Source organism: Lagopus leucura, unplaced genomic scaffold (assembly GCF_019238085.1).
Source record: "Lagopus leucura isolate 7727_CA_CO unplaced genomic scaffold, USGS_WTPT01 103-11_obj-0_obj, whole genome shotgun sequence".
NCBI lineage: Eukaryota > Metazoa > Chordata > Aves > Galliformes > Phasianidae > Lagopus > Lagopus leucura.
The window spans coordinates 24,194-50,863 of NW_024964033.1; the positions used below are offsets into that span (position 1 = coordinate 24,194).

Genomic DNA, 26,670 nt, shown 5'->3' on the forward strand with positions numbered 1-26,670 from the left:
CCTGCCCTGCGTGACGTCACGTCATGTGACGTAACGCCGCGTGCTGTGACGTAACGCGGCGCGGGAAGCCGAGCGGCCCGTCTCGCCCCGCCTGAAGCGGTCACCGCTGAGCACCGACGGGAGTCCGCCGAGCCCGCAGCGCTGCTCCCAGGGGCACGGCGTTATCTGCTCTGCTGGTCCCGTAACCGCAGGCGCCGGGCCAGAGGCAGAGCGGCTTGTGTGCCGTCTGTTAGAGGAGGGCTCGGAGCTGCTCGGAGCGCTGGAGCTCCTCTGCTCTGAAGGCAGGCTGAGGGAGCTGGGCTTCTGCAGCCGGGAGAAGGCTTGCAGGGAGACCTCATTGTGGCCTTCCAGCACCTGAAGGGAGCTTACAAACGGGAGGGGGACCGGCTTCTTACAGGACACAGAGTGACAGGACAGTGGGGAATGGCTTTAAAATAGGAGAGGGGAGATTCAGGTTAGCTGTTAGGGAGAAATTCTGTATCAGAGGGCGGTGAGGCAGTGACCCAGAGCTGTGGGCGCCCATCCCTGGAGGTGCTCAAGGCCATGGGGCCCTGGGCAGCCTGAGCTGGTGGTGAGGGCAGCCAGCCCATGGCATCGGGTAGGAGCTCTGTGGTCTTTAGAGCCCCTCCAACCTGAGCCATTCTGTGATTCTGATTTTAAATAAAGGATGGTGCTAGCAAAGGTTTACTAAGCCTACCTAGGAGGCACCTGCTGATCTCAAGTGCTCCACTACAGCACAGGCACAGCCGTAAGTAGGTTAAGTCAGCCTCGTGTTCCAAAAGAAATGCCAGGCAAAGATGAATGGTTCTCAAAGAGACTACGACAAAGGCTGCAGGGAAAAACATTTTATTTCCAAGCAGATTACAAAGAGCAGAGAATATAAGAGTAAAATTAAATTAAAAAAATAGTTGAGTGCATCTCTTTAAAATGATTTGTAGTGTGAGTTACTCACGGGGCAAAGCTACTGGAGAGTTCTGAAGGTCACTTTGCAGGATGCCAATCACATGTGCTGTTTAGATCAGGGTCAACATGGGAGGGACAGACAAGACGTATTTTGCATATAGGCTGCACACTCATTATCAAGCAAGGCTCTGGGCTGCAACTGGACCCTGCCTTTCCGAGACATCCTCTCCACCTTGTTCTCTCCTGCAGCTCCCTCTTGAGATCTAGACACAGTTTATTGCTGCTGTAAGTGGATTCAATCTGCCTCCCCATCCCGATGAGCTCAAACAAGAACAGAGAAGCAGGCAAACTCGCTGCCATGCACGAGGTTATAGAGGGCATAAAGTGGCCGCAGTGCTGAGAGCTGAGCTTCAGCCACACAACAGAAGGGGAGTGACAGGGAACACAGCAATCGCTGCACAGATTGGAGGCAGCATGTCTGTGAAACTTCTGGAAGAAAATTTAAGATGCTTGTTAGGGTAGGAAGATGCTCAACTTAGCACTGCCAGCAGTTGAGGGGGGTTGTTTCCTATGCATTGGCACGAGTGAGACAGAACAGGCTGAAACAGCTGGATAAGGTCCGTTCCCTGTAGTACTTGAGAGGAGCAGCTCCAGCAAGAAGGTGGGAAGAAAAGTCCCATGTAGGGTGGAAGACAGTTTATATCCCTCTTTAACAGTGATTTAAGAGCCCAAACGCTAATTGCAATAAGTCACTATTAAAACTGGATGACAATGTAATTTGGTTAGACTGTGCAGAGTCCATTAGCATCTAGCAGCACTCAGACCAGCAAGAAGATGAGCAACTGCAGTATCAGGAAGGCCTCCACTCCACCTATGCTCAGAGAGCTCATTTCTGCCATTTCTGAAGCTGTTCTTGTCACTGTGTGGGAGGCCTGAAGATGGCCTAAGTAGCCCTGATGCAGCAGAGAAAAAGACTTCATTTCTGCCCTAAGAGCAACAGTGCAGAAGTGGATTCTTACTTAGGGATCAGATTAAGTCTTTTTCATTGGCCCAAAGCAGGATCTACTTCAGACCTTGCATGGTGTCGGAAACTAAGGAGATCTCTGAAGCAGCCATCAGCCAAGTGCCATTTTAGGCCACTCTTAGACCGTTCCTTTCACTCACCACTTGAGGCAAAGAACCTCTCTCTAGTCTGCTCTCTGCCGTTTCAGCCATTACCACTTAAACGAAATACTTGAAGTCTTGAAAGTAAATGAAAATCTAATGCTGCCACAGACAAGTGTGTAAGAGAGGCTACAGTGTTCTGTAAGAAAGCAACGCTATTAGTGTCAAGAGGTAGGACAATACACGAGTCTAATGTCAGTGTGAGGTGCCTTACAATAGTCAGTCATACTCTGCCTTCTACAGTTCCTTTTGTATCGGAGAGACAAGATGGGCATGATTCAAAACCAACAAGGCAGGGTCTTCTAGCTTGACTTCCTCAGCTTTAGTTATTTAAAGATCGATGCATTTTCAGCCTGTCCCAAACAAGGCATAGGGCATGGAGAGTTCTCATTTAATATATACACGCATACAAGAGCTAGCAATTTGGCACTCTCAGAGCCTAGGTGGAATGCCCTTGAAGCAGCAAACAAGCTGGTTATAGGAAAGTGTTAAAAAGCTATTTTACATGTTTGACTGGGAACATCTCCCAGAACTCGGATAGCAACCCCAAGCCACAGCACTCTCCCGTGCTACTCTGTGCACGTCTTCCTATGAGCCCCTAAAAGGGAGCAGATCCTGTTCTTTACTATCAAAGAACGTAGTATTTGTATTCTAGAAATACTGTACCTTTTAAACTAGCTCCAGAGAGCCAGACTAGAAGCCAGGCCCAGAAAAATAATCCTTAAGTCACAGTATATCGATTGTCTCTAAAAATAGGGAATGAATTAACACGGTGGACATTCTGATGAGATGGGACAGAACAGTACAGCAGCCCACTTCCCAGTCAGCAAGTTCATCTCATGTATGTCCAAACAATGAGAAGGTAATTGAAACGCTTCAGTCTGTCAGAACACAGCCAATCACGAGGAGATCTGCAGAGCTAAGTATAGGCCAAGTTCCTCCACTCTTAGGCTGTATAGTCCAAGACCAAGGAGAACTCTTTTCTTACAAAGACTTTACATCACCATCCTGTGAAGGGCAGTAAGGAGAACACGCTGTCTGGATTTTTTAGGTAATGCGGAATTTTGTTTCTCCTGAAACTTCAGCTGAATTATTTGTTCAGCCCTAACTTGAAATTGCCCTAATACTCTTTTAAGTTATTCCAGCTTCTGGCAATTTTTAGAGTAAGGTGACTTCCAAAGCCACTTAATGGAGTGGCTTGTACACTTAGCACCTGGCAGATGACTTGAATACCCACTGCATTTCTGATGGAGATGGAGAAAGCAGCAGGCTCACATGAGTGCAGGCATGCTGGAGCTAGTTTCACATGCAGTATTGCAGAGCACACACTGGGACTCGAGCACAAGCAGTCAGTCTGCAGTTCTCTCACATCACTGTGTCTCTCTTCTGAACATAGGGCAAGCTGCCCAGAAGAATGGGAAGTCTGCTCTGTGCAAGCCTGTGCAGCATCCTGAACAACCACCACACCCAACTGTTTGAAACAGTGGGAGCTGGTCCCTCACCACATCCTTAAATGCTTAAGTTAGGGCCAGTCACAACGGTGTGGTAAAGGGATTATAGGCTTCTGACGGCTGAAATGGCACTAGAAGTCCTGACAGCTGCCCTGCCAGGAGGCAGCTGCTGGCTCCCAAGGGCTGAATTCCACTGAAGGTGTAGCTGTCAACATGGCACACCACCCAGACACCATCTTCTCAACTTACCCACCGGGATGTGGACACCAACCCAATGTTATTTTCCCCTTGCATAACTCTGAGGTGGGAAACTAAGCTATAAGTCTATGTTAGAGTGCAGGTATCAGTAATAACAGTGAGTTGCTACCTCACCTCTCTGCGCTTGCTTAAGCACAGAGTCCTATACAGAGAACAAACTAATCATGCCACCAATCCAAGCACATCTGCTTTCTCTGAGCACTGTCAACATGAAGCATCAGAGGCTTGAAGTCTTGCTAGGCCCACACACCTCTACAAGGATCAAGAGCACAGAAGCAGACAACATTATTCCTATTCTCGTCCTATGTGCAGATTTACACTGTGGGCAACCAACGGAGACGGCAAATCTTCCTTCTCAGTACAGACAAGTGTTGGCCAACAGAAGCTTCAAAAAAGTTGCTTGCCTGTAAACAAGTTCTTTTATTGTAATATATATATAAGTATATATCTATCTATGTATCTTGGAACAGGGAAGGGACATGAGATGGAAAAGCAGGGAAGACAAGTTCAAGAAACAGAGTCACCTCTCTGCATCCAAGAAGCTGGTGGCACAAATCACGAGCCTGGCTAGAGTGATCTCCCATTTCAAGCACAGTTGGCTATCCACTGGCTTCAAAAGAGCAGACTATTTGTTAATAATACAGAATACAGCGACTATTTAAGATGCAGGAAGGCAAGGCTACATGGTTGGGGTATGATCATGAATGATGCCAGAAGCTACACAGCTGTGTTAAACTCTGAAAAAGCTGTTACATGGCAGGAGTAAGCCACAGCTGCTCCCAGAATGCCCTGGAAGGCCCTTTTCCCTCTGACACAGTTGGTATGGTGTGTTTGTAAAGGGGAGAGGGGGATTTGCCTAGGAGTGAAGCCTCACAGGCTGGCCACAGAACATTTAGGACAGACTGACAGCCTGATCTGGTCTCACAGATCCATGTTCCTAGCCTGACACCAAGCTTCCATCAGCAAGCAGATAGCCAGGTTCTTTAACAGAATGTAATCCCCTTCTACCTTCCTCATTTGTCAGGGTGAAAGAAGTCCAGCAGACTCAAGCTGGAAAGCACAAACAGGGATGAAAACAACCAGTTTGCATACTGATCTTTGTTTAACGACCCCCCCCCCCTCACAGCTCACTCTTCCCCAAATAAAGACACATTGTTCAATGGCATGTTGAAAAGACGTGCTCATCATTCTTAATAAACAACTAGAGTAAGAATACATAAGAGAAACAGGGTGGTATCTTTATATGATACACAAGTGTATGTTACAAGAATTCCATCAGGCACAGGAGCCTCAAGGTTTAAGGCCTCAGTATTAGGCCAAAAAAGAAGAGTGTGGTAAAGTTTGTACTTTTAACATCTAAAAATGTCACTTAAAGGTCTGAATAGAAATCATTGTTTTTTTTCTTTGTATAAATGACAATTGTAGTTCACTCTCTCCTCTTCCTTCCAAGATAACAGCAAATTAATGTCCAAGCACAAGAAAAGAAGATGCCTGCCTCTCTTCCACTGGCTGAGCAGGTCCATCCATCATTCTGTGCCCTCTAGGCTGCACGTGCTCCAAGGAGACAGAGGCCCCAGTCATCCAGGCCAATCCTGTAGTTCATATTTTCTACATCATAAAAAAAATCAGAGTCAACCAGCAGCTTTCCACAGCTCCCAGCTTGCAGGGGATATGCAGCCTCCAATGATTCCAACAGTTTGGTGTGTTGGGTAGGATACACAATGGGTAGGTTTCCTTTAGATTCTTTTAAAGAGAAGAAGCCTAAAAGGGCTTCATAGCTACACCAATAAAAAACCAAAAACTTAGGCATCTCCTTTAGTGTAAAAGTCTGTACAATTCTTTGCTTGTCCCTCCCCCGTCACCCCACCCCACCCCTTCTGAGCCAAGAAGGATGCCTTAGTGCATGGTGCTGGCATTAGCTACGGCAATAGCTTCCTGAATCTCTCGTATCACCAGGATCCGGGTGAGCATCTGCTCCATCTGCTCTCTGCTGATCGGCTGGATGGAATACCAGATAGGGCTGTTGGGGGCCACCACTGGCTCCGGAGTCAAGTAAAACGTGTCATTCCGGCCTTTCACACTCTGGGGGCTGCATGAGGAAGATCAGAAATAACCAGACTAACGGAATGTGCTAGGAGGGAGAGACCTCCCCCGTCCTCATCCCAGGCCTCACAAATCCTGACAGTGAACATCTGGCTGAGGAGACACGAAGGCTCTTGTTCTGTAGGTATGGAGTTACTCTTAGGGACAATGGTGGTCCCAGATGTTTAAGCCATGCCAAGGTTAAAAAGCCATGGCTGCAACTGCCAGTAAGTAATTTTTATTTCCCACTGGTAAGCGTAACAAACACTTGCCTTAAAGATCAAAGTGAAGCAAAATTAGGATACCATTAAGAGGAACACATACTTTAGTTATCAGAATCACAATAATTTAGAGGCGAGGCCTTTGATGCTCCCTCCAATTTTTAGTCCTCATTTTTGTTCAGAAGCCAATCTGAATAGGGCCCTAATCTCAAGCAGCAGATGCTTCCAGTTCACTTGCTTGCAAGTCACAGGCAGAACAATGAGCTCATGCCAGTGCAACAAACCTTCGGAGCAAGTATGAGATTAAAAGCAGCCAGTTCACAAATTACAGTTTGTCTCTTTAAATACCATAAAAAGTTCCACGTTAAGTTAGGTGACCACATAGCAAAATCCCACCCTCCCATAATCAATACCCTTCCCCATCTATGTAAATTAATGCAAATGCAGAATCTGTGCCAGGAGTAAAATGCTGCCCCGAAACCTAGGCCAGCTACAAAATGCTGTACAACCCAGTCAGTGAAGACAAGCAGTGCTAGGCATGGAATGGAGGCTCTCACCATTTGAAGAGGTAGAAGTCATACAGCTTTATCGGACACCTCAGGGGGTTCTCCGGATTCTCAGTCTGCTCTGCATACATGTCATCTGTAACTAGAAACCAACCCCAAGAAGTCAGTCAGATACTCTGCATGAGAAGCACAACAACAAACTGAGCAGTGCCACAGAGCGTCTGAAGCATTTGGTCACCATGCAGCAGTCAGTCAGAGACAGGGCTGTTCCAGGACAAAGCTGCCTGGTTTCAAGTACTCAAAGTATCACATGAAGAGCTTGCTTTAACCCAGACATACTGAACAATACCACCAGCCCATAACCATTTCTCCACTCGTATCTGCACCAGATAGACAGACAATGTCTGAGCCAAATTCCAGGATCACGCTTTTAAGGCGCCAGACCACAATTATGTAGTAATTCTACACAGTTTTCTCTGAAAAAGAGAAGCCTTTCCAAAGAAGTTTCTCCCCCTGCTCTTAAACACTAACAGTTGCCCCCTTGTCCACAAAAACAGAACAAGCAAGTAATCCTCAGCTCCTGACCGCCTCAGGTTAGGTTTGCCTCCAGAACATACTTATTATAAAAGGTACTGTGTCAGAGGGAGCACACGCTTCATTCTCTTAGGCTGATAATAATTGATAGAACCTGGGGTTCTCACAGTCCCATCTGCAGATATCGCCATGTCTCTTCAAGCCCCAAAAGTAAACTGTTTCCAAGGAAAATTCTAGACACTACCTTTCTGGCCTGTCTGGTGTGCACCGTGAGCCTTCAGATAGCGGATACTCGTGCTTTTATCCTTGGGATTGGAAGGGTTCTTCTTGGTCTGCCTCAATACCTTGGAGAAGGCCAGCTTCATGTGCTGGTCTACTGTCTTCAACAGGAAGTATCTGATCAGAAAAGAGAATACGGGACACTCAGAGGATACAGCCTCTACAGCAACACAGGTATCTCCATTCATCATGAGCCAGTCGAAGCTCAAATCAACACTGAGATAAAGACTATTCCAGCAAAGCACGCAAAAGTTTAGTTTCCCCTCCGCTAGCTCCTTCCTTGTTGCACTGCATCTTCTTCTCCTGACGGAGTTGCAGGAAGGCCCTGTCTGCAACCATTTAAAATTCACAACTGTGCCTTCATCCAGCACAGCAGCTTCCCAACAACCCTGACAGTGAAGTTTTTATGCTGCAGAAGTCTCGCAGGCAGAAGTACTTACTTTGTATTAAAAAACATCAGTGTAGTGAGCAAGGTGGAAGGGGAGTGAGCTCCCAGCTGCTTACACTCCCACAGCATCTCTTCCGTTACATGACTGGAGAGGACATAACCTGTAACAATCAAAAATCAGCATCATGCCACGAGACAGTTCCAGCAGGAACAAAGGCAGCATTTTCTCGTCCATAAGTACAAAGATTTGTGCTCTCTAAGGGAAGGAGGACATTCTTAATGATGTCAAGATTAATTACACAGAAATAACTTTAATAGGTAGAGTTAGGAAAACAATTGTATATATACACATCAACCTCAAATTGCAGAGAATATACTCCTGCAATATGTCTAGATATTCCAGTCAGACAGAAGTAAATACGTGCTTAAACAGCTTCTAATTAATGGCCCAACTCCAATGCAGATGCTCCTAATCCAATAATATGTGAGAGCAGGCAGGCCAGTGTAACAAGTCAGCTCTTGGCCCTGCGCACAGCCTCAGTCAGTACACAGCGCCAAGTGATGTATTTGGACACATGAGTAATCCTTTGATTCTCAGATTTTTTCCCCTTTGTGTAAAAGAGGAAATACTATACTCCAAATACACAGATAAACAGAAAAAACAGACAGCTCTATAAACTCCAGGGCTTGTGGAATGACAAAGCACAGATCAAACAGCCTGAGCGAAAACAAAAGGATTCCAAAACTCGCACTGCTACGTAGCCACCTAGCCTGTACCATCAGCTGCCTATCTGAACACAAGCAATAGCTTCTTCACTGACTTCTAACCAGATCAAAGGCAGTGAAGTCACAATAAAACATTTCTGTGCTGTAAAAACATAATGCTTATTCTAGTTTTTGTACACAAAACCTGCCTTATCTCAAAGTGTCCTCTCACCCCTATCACCATCATCTTCTAAACACAGTGTGGAGACGAGCTGCTTTTGATAGAGCCTCTGCTGCTCCAATCTGTGCTTTTATTTAAAACAAAAAACAAAACCAACAAACCCTACACTTAGTGGGTCTGGATATGGAAAGACCATATCCATCTGACTATATGGCAACATGATAGCGTTGCATCATCTCACAAAGCAACAAAGCAAGATGTACTAACACTTCAGCTGAGGAAACTCAACTGGGATCAAGGATCTCCAAGTAAGCCAACCTCATAAAATCACAAAGTCTCCACTACCTGCTTTCTGATGGGTGACAAGGAATAGGCAAGCAGTCCTCAACCGGGCCTACAGCCTATAGATGGAACAGTCTTTTACCTGATCAGCATGATCTGTCTTAGACACTTATTTCTTTTGAAAGGTTTTCTATTCACACTACACTCCTGTAGCTTTCAGTTAAACATTCCAAACTCCAGAAAGTTTTTAAGTTCTTAAAAGTTTTTACCAAGCGGGGAAACACGAGGCTGTACATCCTTGAGAACCTCATGCAGCCATTCAGTGAAGCGAATATAGTAGAGATCCGAGAAGATGTCATCTACTCGCCCATTTTCAAAGAGATACTGCAAAAGATTCACAACACAGTCCAGTACAGTGATAGCACGTTCCTCTCAAACAAGGTGTTATCCTAAGAGCCCACACACCTGGTTACTCAAACGCTTCACAGCATAGCACTGAAGACTAATAGATACCACCTAGGGAAGTGAGGACCGTTGCACCGAGAACAAATAATCTCAGTTACTATCAAGGGAAATACAAAGACAGGAAGGAGAGACAGCCAGCAAAGTTGGTTGGATTTCACCTCTTCTTTTAGATGTGACCATCAGAAATTAATTCACACGACTGTCCTGTGAACTCCAGGCTCTTTCAGGTAAGGAGGGAGATGCCAGTTCTCCTATCAGTTTAGTTCTGTTCCTGCAGCTCTTCCAGGAAGCGCACTGACATCACCAGTTTAACTTCCCACACCATAAAAAGCTAAATTTTTGCCTGCTAAAGCTTTAGTTAGATCAAGTCTTCATAGATTTCACAAACATCATCCCTCTGCTCCTCCCTCCCCCCAAAAGACACACAGAATCACCCGGGTTGGAAGGGACCCCAAGGATCATGTAGTTCCAACCCCCAAAGTCACAGTCACACAATTAAGACAAACTTAAAAGGATTTCTTACGCTCATCGTGACACCAAACGCATACTAACAATTCTTCATAAATCACTTCAGGGAAAAAAAAGAAACACATTGCTGCTTATCAATTACATTCAGTCAGTGCATCTTTTTTTCCTTCTTACACTGAAGAAGCAAAGACCTTTTTCCTATGAAATCTTTGGGAAGCTCATTAGAAGCAAGTCTCCCTTTCTATAAAGGAGAATCCTCCCTATATATTCTGAAAACACACACAGCTCTGCTGCACACAGAACCGTCCTCCCCCTACCTTCTGAATGCACAGGAAGATATAGTAGAGCACATCTGGATCATACGGTTCCCCATCACCATTCCGCGCTTCTCGTGTCATTAAACATAGACCATAATTCAGCTCAGCCACAGCTGAAGATATGAGATCTTCCTGGAACCTCAGCAGCTGACGTCCTGGAAAACAAAACAAAGCCGTATTATTGAAGTCATAAAGCCATATTATTTCTGACCTTTCAGGAATGATTTCCCACATCTCCAGCTCTGCTGTCTATCTGGCAGTCCTAGTAGTACCACATTCTCCCAGTACAATAAAGAAAACCAAAATAAATCAAGACTCTAAGCTGTCAGATCTACCAAAAAGATAAGTGGGCAGGAATCCAAGAGGAAAACCGTGCCCTGCCAACTGCATGATGACTGCCTTCTTTTACCATGTACAATGAAACGCTGCCCTGCAGCAACAGGAAAACAGCAGCTCCACGACTGCTCCACCAGACTGGCTGGCACACGCAGCCATTTTGTTCGGCCACACATCACAGTCATACAACATCCTTTTCTACAGCCACTAGACTAGTTGCTCAAGTCAGCTCAGCACAGACCTGTATTATTTCCCTTGGAACGCGTCCTTTGGCATTTGGATCATGCAGTAATTAGCACTGCGCTAAGTAAATAATTGTTTAAACTTAAAAATAAGCACTGACAAAAAGGTGCTTTCCAAGAGGAACGGCAAACGGTTCCTATTTCAAGTAGAGATTAGGCAATGACCGAAAGAAAAGAAAGCTCTTGTCACGACACATACTTCCAATAGGTGCTAGCCTATTTTGGGCTTCTTTCTCCAGCTCTGCATTCTTGGTCTGTGCCCAGCTTTTCCACACTTCAAGCCCTTCTTCTGGCTTCAGAGAGTTTGGAAGTAGAAGTTCAGGTGAAGTCTGTGGCTGCTGCTGCTGTTCTACTTCAGCAACCTGAACAGTTTGAGCCTATGAAAGAAAATATTTCAGTTGTAGATACTTTTAAATACAATAGTCACACACAAAACAATTAACTGCAGTGCTACCTCTAGCCCCAGGACATCAGTCTTTTGCAACACCCACTCTGGTTTAGTCCAAGGCACGTAATCTTTGCTGTCTAACTTACTGCTCATGAAAGAACATTTGCCTCTCCAAGTTTGTTTGTTTTTTTAATGGACTTATCTAAAATCCCTTCAGCAAATCCACACTACTTGCTGATTGATGCATTCAAAAGTCCTGCAGAACATCACAGGAGACCTAGCAGCCATGAGCAGTTCTTGTGGCAGTGTCACAAAGAAGCTAGATCACTGACAAGAAACTTCACACAGCTGAAATCCCCTCACAAACTGACTTCTGGCCTCTTCTCCAACAGCAAAATGAACTACTGATTTGCTTGACTTTACTCAACTTGCCATGCTGAGCCACCACAAAAGACCACCACCTCACTACAGCAAGACAGGCCCAATTGCTCCAGCACTATTAGAGTCCGTGATGAAAACACTGTAGATGTCAGTAACACCTGCAATTTAATGTAACCAAAAACAAAACACCAAAAAAATAAAGCCACCACCACAAGACAGGCGATGCCTGTAAGAGCCTCAGACTGGAGCTCTCAGACTGTCTACCTCTGATTTGTTGTGCTTCTGTTGCTGCTTTGTTTGTTTTTGCATCAGCTCACAACTGTTTGTGTATCAGCCCCTCCATCACCACAGCTGCAGAGGGAGACTATCACTGAAAGGCCTCAGCTTTTATGGAGGCAGATGGCAATAAAGTTGAAGCTGTCAATCAAACCTCTGTTGTAAAGAGAACAGGAGCCCAAGGGTGAGAACTGACACTCCTATCTCCTTAGGAGCCAGGATTTTGCCCCCACTCCCCTCCCAGGGTGCTGCCCCATCAGCCTCTGAGCAACAGAGAGCCCTCAGAGGCAGCCACCTCTGCCAGCCCCAGCTAGATGGGGGATCTGCTGCCCTGACCTCACAGCTGTCTCATCTGGTGTGAAGGCAACACACAGGCCAGAGTCACTGGAAGTTGCTTTTTAAATGACATTCTTTCAAAAACAGAACAAAATAGCTGTGGCTTGCCCCAGCTAAGTTGAGACTGACAGGGAGTACCACAGTCTCACAGCTGTGAGACAGACAACACCCGAAAGTGAGATGCTCATCTACAGCAGCTTTATCATCCGTCCCAGAGGAACAGCACATACCTTCCAGGACTGCCTCCATGTTTAGGGGGTTATGCAGTACCCAGAGCTCCAAAGACTTTTAATAGGAATACTGTCTTGATACGCAAGTACTGTGGACCACTACATACAGGAATACAAGGCATTGGTAGAAGCTTTACAAGAAATCATTAGAGACATTATGGAGTTTATACTTTGGAGAGGATTCTGTGAATGTACTCTCAAAAGACCCTTGAAATAAGCCCTCCCTCCCACACCCCAAGAAAAAACCTGTTCAGCAGAAAGGCAAGAAGTTCAGTCAACTTATTTTGAGTAATTGGAAGGAATAAAGTTATCTCTAATATACCAATACAGGGGAAAAAGTAAGATACTGAAAGCTCTTTAAAAATCAACAAAACAAACAACAGACAACAACAAAAGAAAACAACAGATGTATTACATGACCTACAGGCTGTAGGTTAAAGTAGAGCTTATAGAAGAGTGCACCCAGCAACTGACACTTCATCCAGATGTAGGGAACCCTTTTCATTGAAGACGTGCTGCAGCCCACCAGGGTTATGACTCGATTCAGAAACACAGATATGACAACCAAAAAGCAATCCTCCTTGTCCACTGCTCACTGATGAAGTAGAGGGCACGTGTGTCTTTATAAAGCCAAAAGTGTTATTTATAAACTGGAAGGAATTTGTAACAACACTTGTGCTAGCAGACGTGGGTATTTTTGCTCTCATTCCATTCAGCAAGAATGGGCTCTGACACAGATCAATCTCTATGCATTCTGATTAAAAAAAAAAAAAAAACCAAAAAAAACAAACCACAAAACTACATTCATTTGCAGATGTAAGACAGGTCATTAATTGCCCTATTCATTTAAGCTCTAAAACCCAATTAAAAACCCTTTTAAAAAAGATCAGCAATTTGGCTGCTATGTTTGTCAGGACAAAGAGATAGTTACTTGCCATTGGTCACCGTGGTGTTCTTGCACACCAGGCATTTACTGGAAACAGGTTGGTGCTACAGATGGGCACACCTGATCCACAAAGTCTGCTCGGACAACTGGCCAGATTTTGACATTTTACCTGGGCACTGGATCTACTGGGAACTCCAAATGCTACACAATGCAAAGGAGCCACCACTAGGCCACTACAGCATTGATGGGGCTGACTTCATTGTTGTTGTTGTCCCAGTCTTTTCTTTGAACTGCTCAGGAAAAGACTACAGACCCTGTAATAACTGCTATGGGGAAGCCAGCAATATGCACTTATTTATTCATTTCTGTTACAGAGATTAACACAGAACTTTCTTTTGGGAAATTTTGTACTCTATGTACCATTATTAACATGTGGCAGTCCTACATCAGGAGACAAATGCTGTATGTCACACCCAGACCAGAGGAAGAGAGGCATCTCTGCTTCCTTGATACAAGCTGTCTGCTCACATTCCCTCTCCCCAGAACATTTGCAAGTTGTTAATTGAGGATCAAGACCCAAGCAAGTTAAACTTACTGAGCAAGTGACTTGTAGTTGCTGCTGCTGCTGCCCCTGCTCTTGGGGTGTGGGCTGCTGCTGTTGCTGCTGCGGGTCCCATATGTGCACTGTCTGTGCTGTGTTCTGGTACGTCCCGGCCACAGCCTGCACTGCCACTGGAATGTGGATGTTGCCATTCATAAACTGCGCTGGAAAGAGTGAATTAGCAAGAGTCTGCACCACTTCCTCATGAGAGTTCTTCACTACTGAAGTACTTCCCACCATCTTATCCTTGTCATCTTCCAGCTTCACTGTGGTCAGTGTCGTTGGGGAGCCACTGACATGGACAGCATTGTAGGCCTCCTGAGGGATGGCGATGTGGGTTATGTTTTGCTGCTGAAGGTCACCACGTGGCTGAGCAGAGTAAACAGGGATGGTCCAAGTCTCTCCCGTGGGGCTAGTAATGGTCCCAGTGGCACTGTACAGGTGGGCACTGTCCACTGTTAGCAAGTCTGGCCTTAGAGAGACATAACTTTGCTGCTGGCCCTGAGGAATGGCCAACACTGTGGCAACTGGCTGCCCTGAAATAGCATACGACACAGTAATAGGCATATCCACCTTGCGTTTCTTCACGGGCTGAAGGACGCTGGCCGTGCTGATCCTCCTCTCTCCCTCTCGTGGGGAGCCTTGCTGAGAAGGTGGAGGTGACAACGCCCCCACTGTCTGGATCTGGATCTGCTGACCACCAGTAATGGCCTGTCCTGCCACAAGCTGTGCCTGGATCTGCTGGTGCTGTATGTGCTCCTCCTGTATCTCCGCGGCCTGGATCTGCTGGGCGGTCTGCACGTGCTGCACTTGGATTTGAGCTGCCTGCAGCTGAGACGGGCTGGGGCTCTGAAGACACTGACTCTGTATTGTCTGGGACGCCTGCTGCTGCCCCTGGCCTTGGATCTGCACCTGGACCTGTATGGGCTGCTCGGAAGCTTGATGGACAGTGAGCTGCGGAGAGAGCTGCTGGGCGGAGACCTGCTGCGGTGACTGCTGGACCTGGACCTGAACCTGCAAGGACACCAAGCAGGCGTTAGTGATGCTGAGCAGCAGCCAGCAGCGGGGCCGCCGGCAGAGACGGCGCGTCACTGCAGGTCTGGCTGTGCTCCACGTCTTTTACATTCGGTTTTAATACACGGAGTTATGAACTGCTACTAAAGATCTCAGGAAAATTAAACCAGAGCTACTGCAGAAGTGCCCGGCTGACAGAAGCAGGGCAGGTGCTGTGCTTACATGGCATTGCGTGAGCAGACAGAACAACACGTGAGCTGCATCTCCATCCTCAAAGTGCTGCTGGCTCAAGCCAACAGATTGCAGCACTTTGGTCTTGAGCTACTTCCATTGCAAAGTGTTATTTCAGCAAGGCCTTGCTATAGAGAGATTTTTAGGTCAAACTCAACATCAGAATTGTAATTTGTGCATCTTACCACAAGATGCACAGGTTTTTGCCTCATTCTTACTATGCCCTAAGGACCAATTTTACTGATCCCACTGCCAGCCCCTAAATGGCTGCAGGAGCCTGGGACAGGCAGCAGGAAATGAGGGGAAGCTGAAAACAGCACTTGGCTCCTTCCAAACAGGGCAGAGAATTATTACTTTGAAACCAACTGTTAATTGTAGCACTACATAACCAGGTGTTAACACAGGAAACTGTGCAATTTTCAGCTAAATCTGTGTCTTGAGCTAAAGGACACCACTACAGCATTTGCTCTTCTCAACGTTACAAGTATTTATTTGGCAAGGATAATTACAACCAGTTAGCTTTTTATTATTTACTTATTCCATTTAATTCCATTTATTGCCCAAGCCATTCAGCCGTATTTTCTATCTCATGCATTTAACTCAATGCTGAACACCATGGACAAAATTAGTACTTAAACTAAAACGAATTGTTTGAACTCCAAGGGAAATAAATATTCCTATGCCCAACCCAGCTGATGTCCTCACTCCCAGGACACTAAGAGATGTCTGCTCTCCTCCCCAAACAATTTGCTGCATTTGCCCTGTTCTCAGAAGTAGCATCCCAGCCTTCCACCATCACCAGCTTCTCCAGGCTTCCTTAAAGCTTGATCTTGAAGGGGGCATTAATCACTCAGCTTTTCCTTGCAAGTACAAGAGCTTTAGCGGCACCTACAAGAGCCACGTAATGTTTGAACCCAGCACTGATTTATTTAGTCATAAAACTGTGTCTCCCTGCTCACATTCCCTCAGCCTTTTCCATCTCACTTATCAATGCCAGACAAGTAAATGTAACATCCAAACAGACTCTACACTCAGGTTTATGCTGCAGTTATACAAAATCTCCACCCCACTTCCTACAGTCACCTCTAAATGTCTTAAAAACAAACAAACAAACAACACAACAACCCCAACACTAAGGACTCATTTGCAGCCAATTAAGAATTGCTAAGTAGTAATGGGGTTTCAAAACACACCATCTGCAAACCAATTGTTTAAGCCACCTCCTGTTAGCAACTCATTCTGTTCCTGGGAAGAACAGTGAATTTTAGAGGCTCCTGCTGACAGCTGTATGCAGTATACTGTGATCCAAACGATGTGGACTTGATATAATTTCCTGCAAGGTAACAAGACACATATGACCTTGCACCAGCATGGCAGCTTAAGAAGCTGCATCAGCAAGTGATTTGCTCAGGAGTTAATTGAAAAAGATGAAGTCACCTACAGGACAGCTCTTCAGTTCCACCTGATACTCAGACCATGCTGCCCCACACTACCAGCAGTGCCCAGCAAGCAGGCCCAAGCACAGGTCCCTATCCTGACTTCAGTTTGAGAAAGTCGACTGCAATTATACCTCTAAGGCAATTATTCCCCAAAATAACACTAATCACTACTAACAGTAATCATTAATGTAGTCTTTAATACCAATACAAGCCCTTGTTCAAAACACTACCTGCAAGGAGAGGCACAAGATGGGTCAATCTAAAATGCATTATCACACCATAGATTTTCAGTTTAATGTGAGAAACACTCGCTTTGTCTCCTGGCATTTAGAATCATGTCTGGGAGAAGTGTGTCACTGATGCTGTACTTCTGCAGTGCATTTTAAGAATATGCACACGTTGACTGAGAATACCCCACAAGTTCCCCCACCTTCACTATATACACAATTTTACATTAGAGTTTGTCACCCTCTTCTCTTTGTATGTATGAAATCAGCATTTCTGTTACTAGTGGAAAGACTTGAAAGCTTACTCCTGCAAGGAGACAATTTCACAGTGTTAAGCGCAGCTAGGCTGTGAAATGGGTTTAACCAAGAGGCACAGCCTAAGATCAGTACTTCCTTCTCTCTGCTTTTACAGCCTAAGCTCACATCTCTAAAAGCCATGGGCAGCTTCCCTTTCAGAGGTGAGTTTTTTGGTTGTTTTTTTTTTTAATTATTTTTAAACATCTAGAGAATAAGTCCAGACCCAAATATGTTGCAAAAGTCAGACTCCAGAACCACTGCAAGTTCTTCATACCACCAACTGTTGACATCACACTCCCGAGTAGAGGTTGCTCCTATTTAAAGGAATATTGAAGCCCTACCTACTACACATTACACATCCCTTGTGAACTACATATCTATTTTTATCAACCATATTTTGCAGCAACTCCCTCTCCATTTTCAAGTAGCTTGCACCCAGGAGTGCTACAAGCCTACACTTCAGAATTAAAGACTTAGCTCGTTTGAGACAAAAGGATAAAGAATTAAACAGCATCAGTGGTTGACTTTCTAAAATACTCTGTACAGAAAGAAGTGTTTTAAACATGCAAAGACCAACACAGACAGCAATGTGCTGCACCAAGGTGAAGGAAGAATGTTATGCTGGGAATGCCTGGATTGCACTGGTGCAATAGAATAACACACCAAGTCACAATACCAGAAGGCTGCATATTGTCATAAGTTTGGATGCAACAGCATGAAAATAATCACTTCCCAGCAGGCTGCAATTAGAGAGAAATGCATTTTTACCATAAAATAGCTAGAAGTTGGGCCAAATACTCGCAGACTAGAGAAGCAAAAGCATTAGATGCCTGCCCTGTCTTGTAATAGCAGTGTAAAACCAAGCTCAAATCCCGTGAAGGGGGAACCTTGTGCCATTTTGAGGACAAATAAAAAAGGCACACACATTTTGTCAGAACTGAGCACATACAAAGACAAGATCAGTAGCCACTCAGTAACACTGAGCCAAAGACTACAGCTTACGCCTTAGTTTCATTCTGAAGGTGATCCCAAAAATGAGGCTCAAAGCCCAGGACAGGCGAGAGGGGACAAGCAGCAAACGCGCTGCAGAAGTATACTCCAAAACCCAGCAAGAGCAATGCAGGTGCACCCTAACTTCCACACCTGAGCAAACTAATGGAAATAAACCACCTGGTCAAAAACACTGACAAGCAGAACTGCAGTTTCCTAACTATTCTTAGCCCCATTTAAGGCTTAAAATGCACTTCCCTCAAAACCAGTGACTCCAGCACTTAGAACCAACTCGGTAACGAAGGGCTCCTTCTAACATTAGGTCAGAAGGTACCTACAGCATACAGACAAGTACAAAACAGGTGAAAAGGCTGATCACTGAAGTAGCAGGAAGTGGTGAACTTGTTATTCAACTGCCTTACAGGAAGTCCTTTGCTACCTATCAAAGTAAACAACGTCTACAGGGAACATACAAGTCAACTTTTCAGAATGACTACCAGACACTCAGTCCAGGTTTTTTCCTCTGCTCATTCATCATCACTGAGACAATGCCACAGACCACAGAGGTATTTTGCATGTTTCAACAGTTACCATATCAAGATTATGTTGTCAAGCTGCACTCTGAGGCAGGATTTAGATCTAAATCAGAACACATGAAGCAAAGAAAACAAACAGCTTCCCTTTCCTGCAGAGGTGCCTATTTCCAAATACAAGAAGGAGCTATCTTTAAAACACCACTCTCTATTACAGCCATTCTTTGAAGTGGCACAGTCCACCCTAGCAAATGTTAATTAATACTAGCTGCTACACTGATATCTCTTATTAGAATGTTTTTCAATGATAAGCAAACAGGAGCCCTAGCTCATGTTAGAAGAACAGGCTGAACCCAGAACCAAGACAGAGACAAGGGGACAGCCATCTCCACCTGAAGTGAAGGAAAGGTCCGTCCCCTGCAGAGCCAAGGATAAGATCTTCTGAGCTACTGAAGCTCACCTTTTCCTGCTTTATGTTACAAATGACACCTGCACTGGTCTGAAGTCAGAGAACAGATCAGAGGAAGCCTAAGCAGTAAGAAGTGAACACATTTCACGTTCCCAAGGAACTGGGGAATTAGAAGGACAGAAGCCTTCACAGTTTTTGCAGTCATTTAACCATTCCCCATATAGTTCAGCAATCTAGCTCACCTGTACCATCTTCACCTCATCCCCAGCCCAAGGAGCTCCTACAACCTTGCCGTCAGACTGTCCTAAGAACGGTGAGAACGGATGAACTTCCCTGCACAGATACTGACTCTTCACTGATATCCTTCCAGCTACATCTTGCAGGTGAATATGAGAAATGAAAGGAGGAAGGGTTTCACTACTGCACAAGTAGTGTTCTCTAAGGAAGTCAGTGTTAACACCTCTTCTTGCTGGTGTCATCAGTTCTGTGCCCTCAATGGCCAAAACCAGCTAGCAGAATCTCAGAGGCCAAGCTGATAAAACTCTCACTTGACTGGAGCAAAACACAGCCTTTCTCACCCAGCCCAACACTGCACATGATCTGACAGCTTGACATGCTAAACCATTTATTAAGATATAACGTCATCGCTGTGACACTGAGCATGGAAGGAGCTCCAGGACACTTGCACTGGAGCACCAACTACTATATAACCTAACTGAACAGTTGCATCTACTTTGAAATAAGTGTTAGGCAACAGTTTGTTGAGTCTTTTAGGCAAGAAAACCCTAAGGTGGCAACTTTTCCTTCAAAACAGGAAGCATGCTTTGCCAGAACAAATAAAAGCAGCAGCAGTCACGCACTGTCTTTGTCTTCAGCAATGAAGACAGAGGATGAAACCTGAGCACTGCCTATCTTTATGATCATAGGGCTGCCATCAGCACTTGCAGCCATCAGGTCATCTGACCTGTGATATTATTAGTCACCTTCAGCAACGCTGCTGCACTGCCAGATAGAAGTGCAGCCATTCAGAGGGTCTTCACTGATTTGCAATTGGATTAGCGAGAATTAGAAGGATTATCGAGTCAAGAACTGGGATGATTTAAGTTTAAGATCTCAGAGGATGACTAAAAATTATCGTAGAACTGCAAAAATGAGCCAGAAGAATCAGACACACTGCTCTGGTGGAACACTGGCAGCCCCAGAGCCCCAGCACAATCTGGGGGTTTGTTCACACGAAGCCACCAGGCTTTGCCAGTGCTGCCACAAAGACAGTCATGTGATGTAGTCTGCAGACATTTCAGGTTTAACCTTAACTGCATCTTGACAAGAAATCTTGAAAGAACACTGAAGAACTCTCACAGATGGGTAAAGACATTCCTCCACCTAATTTCTGAGAAAAAAAATAAGGGTAATTCAAAGACAGTTCTGAGCCAGATGCTCAAATATGGACAAATCAGCGGCACTGCTGGTGCACAAAAGCTGCAGCCACATCAGGTACAAGATGTGCCACCAGACTGTGCTGGGAGGTAGTAACAGGCTGAAGAGAGCCACACAGGAGGCAATACAAGCACTGCTGTGTGTACTGACAGATGTGAAAGCAGGTATTCTAAAGCAGAGTTGCATCAAAAACAAAGGAGAAGAGTACACGATGCTTTTTAGGAAAGCTTTTTGAGAGCTCGACTTTCGTCAGATTTTTTTTCATTCTCCATAATATGCAAGCCATTTCATTTACAAAATAGGAACATAACTCTGGCAGCAACTCAATGGTTATTTTCAAGAAGGTCAGGAGCTTATTTTTCTCTGGAGTGTATGATATTTGACCTCCCTCCCTGTCTCTGTTACTAGGAGGCTTGCAAGGGTCAAGCCTGAACTTTGAGGAGTTCCAAAGGGAGGCAGCAGTCAGAAGCACAAGCATACATACGTAGTCCTGGTCGGTTTTAAGATTGGTACAGGGCCTTTAACATCTTCAAGGCTGAGGCACTGAAAAAGCCCTAATCCTTCTAATAGTTCTTCTGCTGAACTGAAAAGCAAAACTTCTCCCCCAAAACGTGCTAGCTGGCAGAACCAAAGCCACCCCTGACCACTTCTAATAGACTCATGCAGAGATCTAATGCATCTCTCTGTGAGAACAGAGGCTTTTATTCTTCAAAAGCCTCGTGTCACAGGTTACTGTGGGGCAACAGGTTACAGCAGTCCTAGCTGAACATTCAGTTACTCAGTAGGAAGAGTGACTGGAGACAAGTTACCCAACGAAAGAGGAAAGTTTGTCTTTACTATAGGATAAGAGCACACAAGTGAGATGTTGGCACAAGTCTGCACTGCAGCAATGCTACCTCATCTGTTGCAAAAGAAGCAACTTTTCCATCTGAAGCATATCAAAATCACAGCCGCAGCCAGAGTTCAGCTGCTGAGAGATGCACTGTAAGAGAACCTTGGTAACACCCTGCCACCTATGAGCTCTGTAAGAAGTGTCTGAGGACCGAGGCAGTTGGTGGTCCTCAAAGTTACATGTTTTTTTCTTGATGCTGGATTTTTCTCATTTAATACTTAATACAAATTATTTTAATATCTGTTAAAAGAGCTGCAGAAGACTCCTACCACTGTGCAAAGGAGCCAGCTTCCTCGGCACACGGGCACCTTTCAGAACACCTTGTCATGAAAAGCATCTTACCCTGGTTCACAACTTGTGTCAACTTCTGTGCATTTCTCTCCAGCTTTAAAAGCCAGTTCAAGAACTAAAACTTCTAGAACTTTAGTTCAAGTAAAATTTGAAGAGTACTGATTTCCTTTAAAAAAAAAAAAAAATTAAAGCAACAAGAGTTAGATCCCACTGCCACTTTACACAACGAGAAAAAGCAAGACCAGCAGAGAAGGAAGGGTATTTATAGCTGCTTCACAGAGTGCAAGGCTTCAGGGAGCAGTGTACATGCCAAAACTGTCAACCATTTCTCAAATAGGTTACACCACTACATTGCTATGTATGTTACTCCTCCTACAGCAGGGCTCAATGGAGGCAGAGCAAGACAAATTTACTACCAAATTCCTTAAACAAGAGGGAAACACTGTTCTATATGAAGTTGATTGGCCCTGCTTCTTTAACGTTTGCCTCCGGTTTCAGGTTAGCCAGTAGCTGGCTCTGAACACTATTCTGTGGGTTAACAAGTCATATGTACCTTCAAAGATGATTTCAGATGCTTACCTGGACTTGCTGGGGTTGCTGAACCTGTATCTGCTGCTCTTGCTGAGTTTGTTGCTGGACACTGGTTGTCACAGGGCAAGCAAGTTCAAGCAAAGACCCGGCCACCTCTGTGCTGTCCGTGTAAATGCAGTTGCCACCCTGCTGGTACACCATCGTGGTGGTGGCCGTCTGCTGAAACTCCTGCAGAGCTTCCGGCCCCTTGGAAGCCAGGGAGTCCAGGAACTCCTTCATCCTGTGCTGGGGGATCGTTCGTGCCTTCACACGGATGTATTCTTCAAAGGAAATGGTGTTCTCCAGAGAATTATTCATATTGTAAGGTCCTGAGGGTTCCTTAAGGAAAGAGAAAGTGAAAACTCTTAACTACAGTGCTCCTCTGGTGCAAGGATATTCCCAACTCCAGTAATTAGTTTCTCGTACTGAGCACCACGTGAAATCGAGCAAACATGCAGGGCCAGATGCCCTGAGACAGATGCTTCAGCTTTGAGGCACCTCGCAGTGCTACACTCCTTTCAAACTAACCCTCAGCAATTCAGGGAAGTCTGAACGACACCAGGTACAACCATGACACCTATTTCAAAGAGCTCACTGCCATGTAACACCTTCCAGAATTATACTTCACCCACACCAAGCGAATCTCATCACAGAATAAATCAAATCACAGATCTCATTCGTTTGCAGCATGCAACGCTAGCAAGAGAAGCTCAGAAATCAATACACATGGCCCTGCTTCACAGGCATGGAGGTGGGAGAACTGAGCAGTGTGCTCTGTCAGGCCATGCAGCTCTACTCCAGGAAGCAGAACAGAAGAGCAGCAGACGCAGCATTCATCCCTCTGCTATTAGAACTAGCACAGCCCTATCGATTTGAACACAGCAAGTGAAAGGAGAGCGTTGGAATCAGGAGATTCCTCAAACAGAACTACAACACAGAGAAGCAGGGCTCTGGAAATTAAGCAGCCAACAGCAGCACTGGTTCCTGATATCTTTTCAATACAGGAAGAGGTTAACAAGAAATGTGTGAAGACAGAAGAGAGACAGAAGCAGTCAGATGATTTGGGAAAGCAAGCGCAAGGAGGAAAAAAAACAAAAGATGACTACACCTGAGAACATTAGAAAGCTCTAGGGTACACATTGGCAGCGTTCTTCTCTTATTGACTTAACTTGTTTGAGCCCACAAATTGTTTCAGCAGCGAGCATACTGCTTGTTTCTAAGGTACTCATTAGTCCCAATAAAGGGTAAATAGATCTGAGCTCTAACACCACCAGCTGCTGAGATGGCTGCGAAAAGACATGAAACAGCACAGCATTCAGACTAGAAGAGGAGATCTGGGATTACTGGTGGAGAAGTAGAAAAAGGGACAACATCACTGTATGCACATACTGACTGCAGTCCTTAACAGAAGAACAAAAAGCAGAGCTCTGCAACATTTCACAGTGCTTTAACCAAGCAGAACCAGGACAGAGGCTTCTGACTGAACAGAAGACCGCAACAACCGTGTGAAGATGGGAGCAAGTTCAAGGCTGTCAGTGGCGTAACCGCACTGCCAAGTCCAAGCCCAGCTCCCACCAATACCAGCAAGCCCTACAGTGCTCTCTAACCGCTCTTCACCGTTACGTGACAGCACTCTAAGCACACAAGGTTGTTTACATGGAGGAGGTTCACAGCTAGCACGTTTGACCAAGCCCACGTGAGCAAGAACGAACATCACAGGTAAGGGAACACGAGGCAACTTGCTGAATGTACAGTTTCTGGAATTACTACTTAAAACACACATCAGTCTTCAGCAATACAAAGCAGAACAGTGCCCGCTTGCTAAATACAACAATTCTGTAGAAATCAGCAAACAGAAGCTCCCACAGAGCGCAGAGCTGGACAGAGACACAGTTCTCCTACCTGTCAGTGACTCTGCTCTGACAAGTTCTCAGGTCTGCATGACAGAGCCAATAAAACTACTCACTCAGCTGCTGACTCAGCAAGGTTTCCTCCAGGAGCCACTCAAGGAAGAGCTAAGCACATCTAAGCTTGATGCTCAGCTTTTCCCACTGAAGAGGCTCAGCTGATACTTTGCTCCTTTTCCCCCCCCCCCCCCATCAACCCTATCGCAGTCATTGGTCACCCGAATGTCCAAGGTGACACCAATAGGAGATTAAAGTTACTAATGCATCGTCAGGGACTTGGACAGGACCTACACTCAGCACACAATTCATCTTGCACCTAACTGTAAGAAGCTCTGGTAGACGCTCTCAAGCAGGTAAATGCATTTTGAGTTATTAACTTGTCTCAAGTTTCTATTTAGAACTTGCACATTTTCTAAAGTACCACAGTGAAGCTTTTAGATCAGCACAATCACAGTGCACAGCCACCTGGAGGTGCATTAGCAGACACAGCCTGCAGAGGGGAGACTTCTGGGAAGGAAGCCTCAAGGATGCCACGCCAGGAGCCCAGCAGCAAACACTAACAGCTGCTCTTTGACTTTAGTGCTGTTGATGTGACAGCCAGCTGTCGCAAAGCTGGGAGGGCTCAGCCCCTGGCAAAGACCTTCCTTACTGCTGCACTGGCACTTGTTATGCTGAAAGGGCTCAGGGAATCAATTGTGTCTTAGGAGATTATTTACTTTCTGTTAATTTTGTCGAGGGATGTCAGTAGTTATCCATTACCCCAAACAGATAAAGTTACGTCATGGAACTGCACCCCATTAGGGCTCATACATTGCTTTTGGAACTCCAACCCTTCTCCTAAGAGCTGCTCATACACACATCATGCTCCTCCACAGCAGAGGCCAGAAGCTACAGAAACCCAGTTACAGAAGCAACAGGCTCAAAGATCAGCAGGAGATCCACCACCAAATCACCACCTACCTCTTCTGACCACCAGAAAGCAGAACAAATAACATGAATTTCTTACATACAGATTCTTGACCCTGCTCAGCTGCTCCATCCTAATCAGCACCACAGTCAGCCTACCATTCTGGTCTTGTGAATCTTCCCCTGCCACAAGGAACATCTCACCTAGCACAGAAAAACCCTTGTAGTTATTGGCATAAAATTACTACAGCAAGAGTCACTAACACATAAAGCACCAAGCTGCTTCTGTGAGCCTCTGCAACACGTGAAGTCCCAAGCATGGAGCAGAACCCCACTGTGCCAAGTGGTACTGAGAGCATCATTTCTTCTCCCAGACAACAACAGGACTTTCCTTTAAACTCCAGCCAAAAGAAAAGAGCCGAAAGCACCACAGGTAACACAACAGCTTGGGATCTCTCAGAATCAGATCGTTCCCATCTACCTGAAGGCTGCTTGGTTAAATATATTTAAGAGCACTGAACGGCTCAGGCTGTGCTTCACAGCTACACACAGCAGCACAGGTACCAGAGTTAGGCGAAGATTCAGGAAAGTAACACTGTAACCACAGAAACCACAGCTGTTACAACTAAATTCACCCACGTTTCTGAACAGAGAGAAACCTTTCAGTGCATTCAACAGGCCGAGGTTCTGCAGCACACAGCTCACTGCTGCAGCTGCCACTTTCACCAAGATATGATCCCTTGAACCATTAGACACATGTTAGAAACAGCAAACTCCTTCTTAGGCCTCAGCAGCACATTTTTAAGCCAAAAGAGCACCCAGGCAGAACGCTTCCTTCGCTAAGTGGATGTAAGCCCTCCCTGCTCAGTACAACCCCATCTTCCAGGAAACGAGGGCAAAAAACCCTCTGAGGACCGCAAGCACACACAGTTAGTTCGTAAACTCAGCCCGAGGTTACTGAGAACACACACACGACTCGCAGCATGTGGATGATCCGGACTCACCAGTCACCATGGTGCATGTATTTCTGCTGCTCTTGTCCTGAGCTCTTAGACTTGTAACGTTCTGGAGAAGACAGAACAAAGAAGCCCTTTCCATCCCCGGTTCCTTTTTTTCTTTATTAAAACCATTTTACGTTCAATAGGCTTTGCCTCAAAATGAACGGGAAGAGATCGCCAGGCTCCGGGGAAGGCGGCGATGGGACCCCTCCCTCCGCACCCGTCACGGTGGGAAGGCAGAGCTGAGAACAAGGCAGCAGCACAAGGCAGCAGCGGCAACAGCGCTGACGGAGCCCAGAGGTCCCCCGGCACAAACCGCCCCGTCACCGCGCCCGTCACCGCGCCCGGCCCCACCGCCGGCCCGGCCCGGCCTCCCTCCACCTGCGGCGGGGCGCCGGGGCCCTCCTTTGTTCCCCGCGGGCCCCGGGCAGCCCCCGCCGCCGCCCCGCCGCAGGAGCCACGTTTGGGCTCGGTGGGAAGGCGGAGGCCGCAGCCTTCCGGTGCGCGCTGCCGCCGCCCGAGCGAGGCGGAGGGAAGGGGGGGCGCGGAGGGGGGCGCGCCCCGCGCGGGCACGGTGAAGCCGCGCGCGCTCCCGCCGGGCGGGGCCGCCCCTCCCTTCCCCCTCCCCGCCGGGCCCGCGCCGCCCCCG

The 26,670-nt window shown here is 46.0% G+C and overlaps 1 protein-coding gene across 1 annotated transcript; it reads right to left on the reverse strand.

Moving 5' to 3' along the window:
• Positions 1 to 4,181: 4,181 nt before the first annotated feature.
• On the reverse strand, positions 4,182 to 26,284 carry QRICH1 (glutamine rich 1). Its single transcript, XM_042891783.1, has 10 exons — positions 26,028 to 26,284; positions 22,220 to 22,549; positions 13,875 to 14,894; positions 10,982 to 11,159; positions 10,205 to 10,359; positions 9,224 to 9,338; positions 7,839 to 7,947; positions 7,364 to 7,515; positions 6,637 to 6,727; positions 4,182 to 5,865 (listed from the first exon to the last, which is right to left on the reverse strand). The coding sequence occupies exons 2-10, from the start codon at positions 22,526 to 22,528 to the stop codon at positions 5,673 to 5,675; spliced, it is 2,322 nt and encodes a 773-aa protein (XP_042747717.1). The 5' UTR covers positions 22,529 to 22,549; positions 26,028 to 26,284; the 3' UTR covers positions 4,182 to 5,672.
• Positions 26,285 to 26,670: the final 386 nt, after the last annotated feature.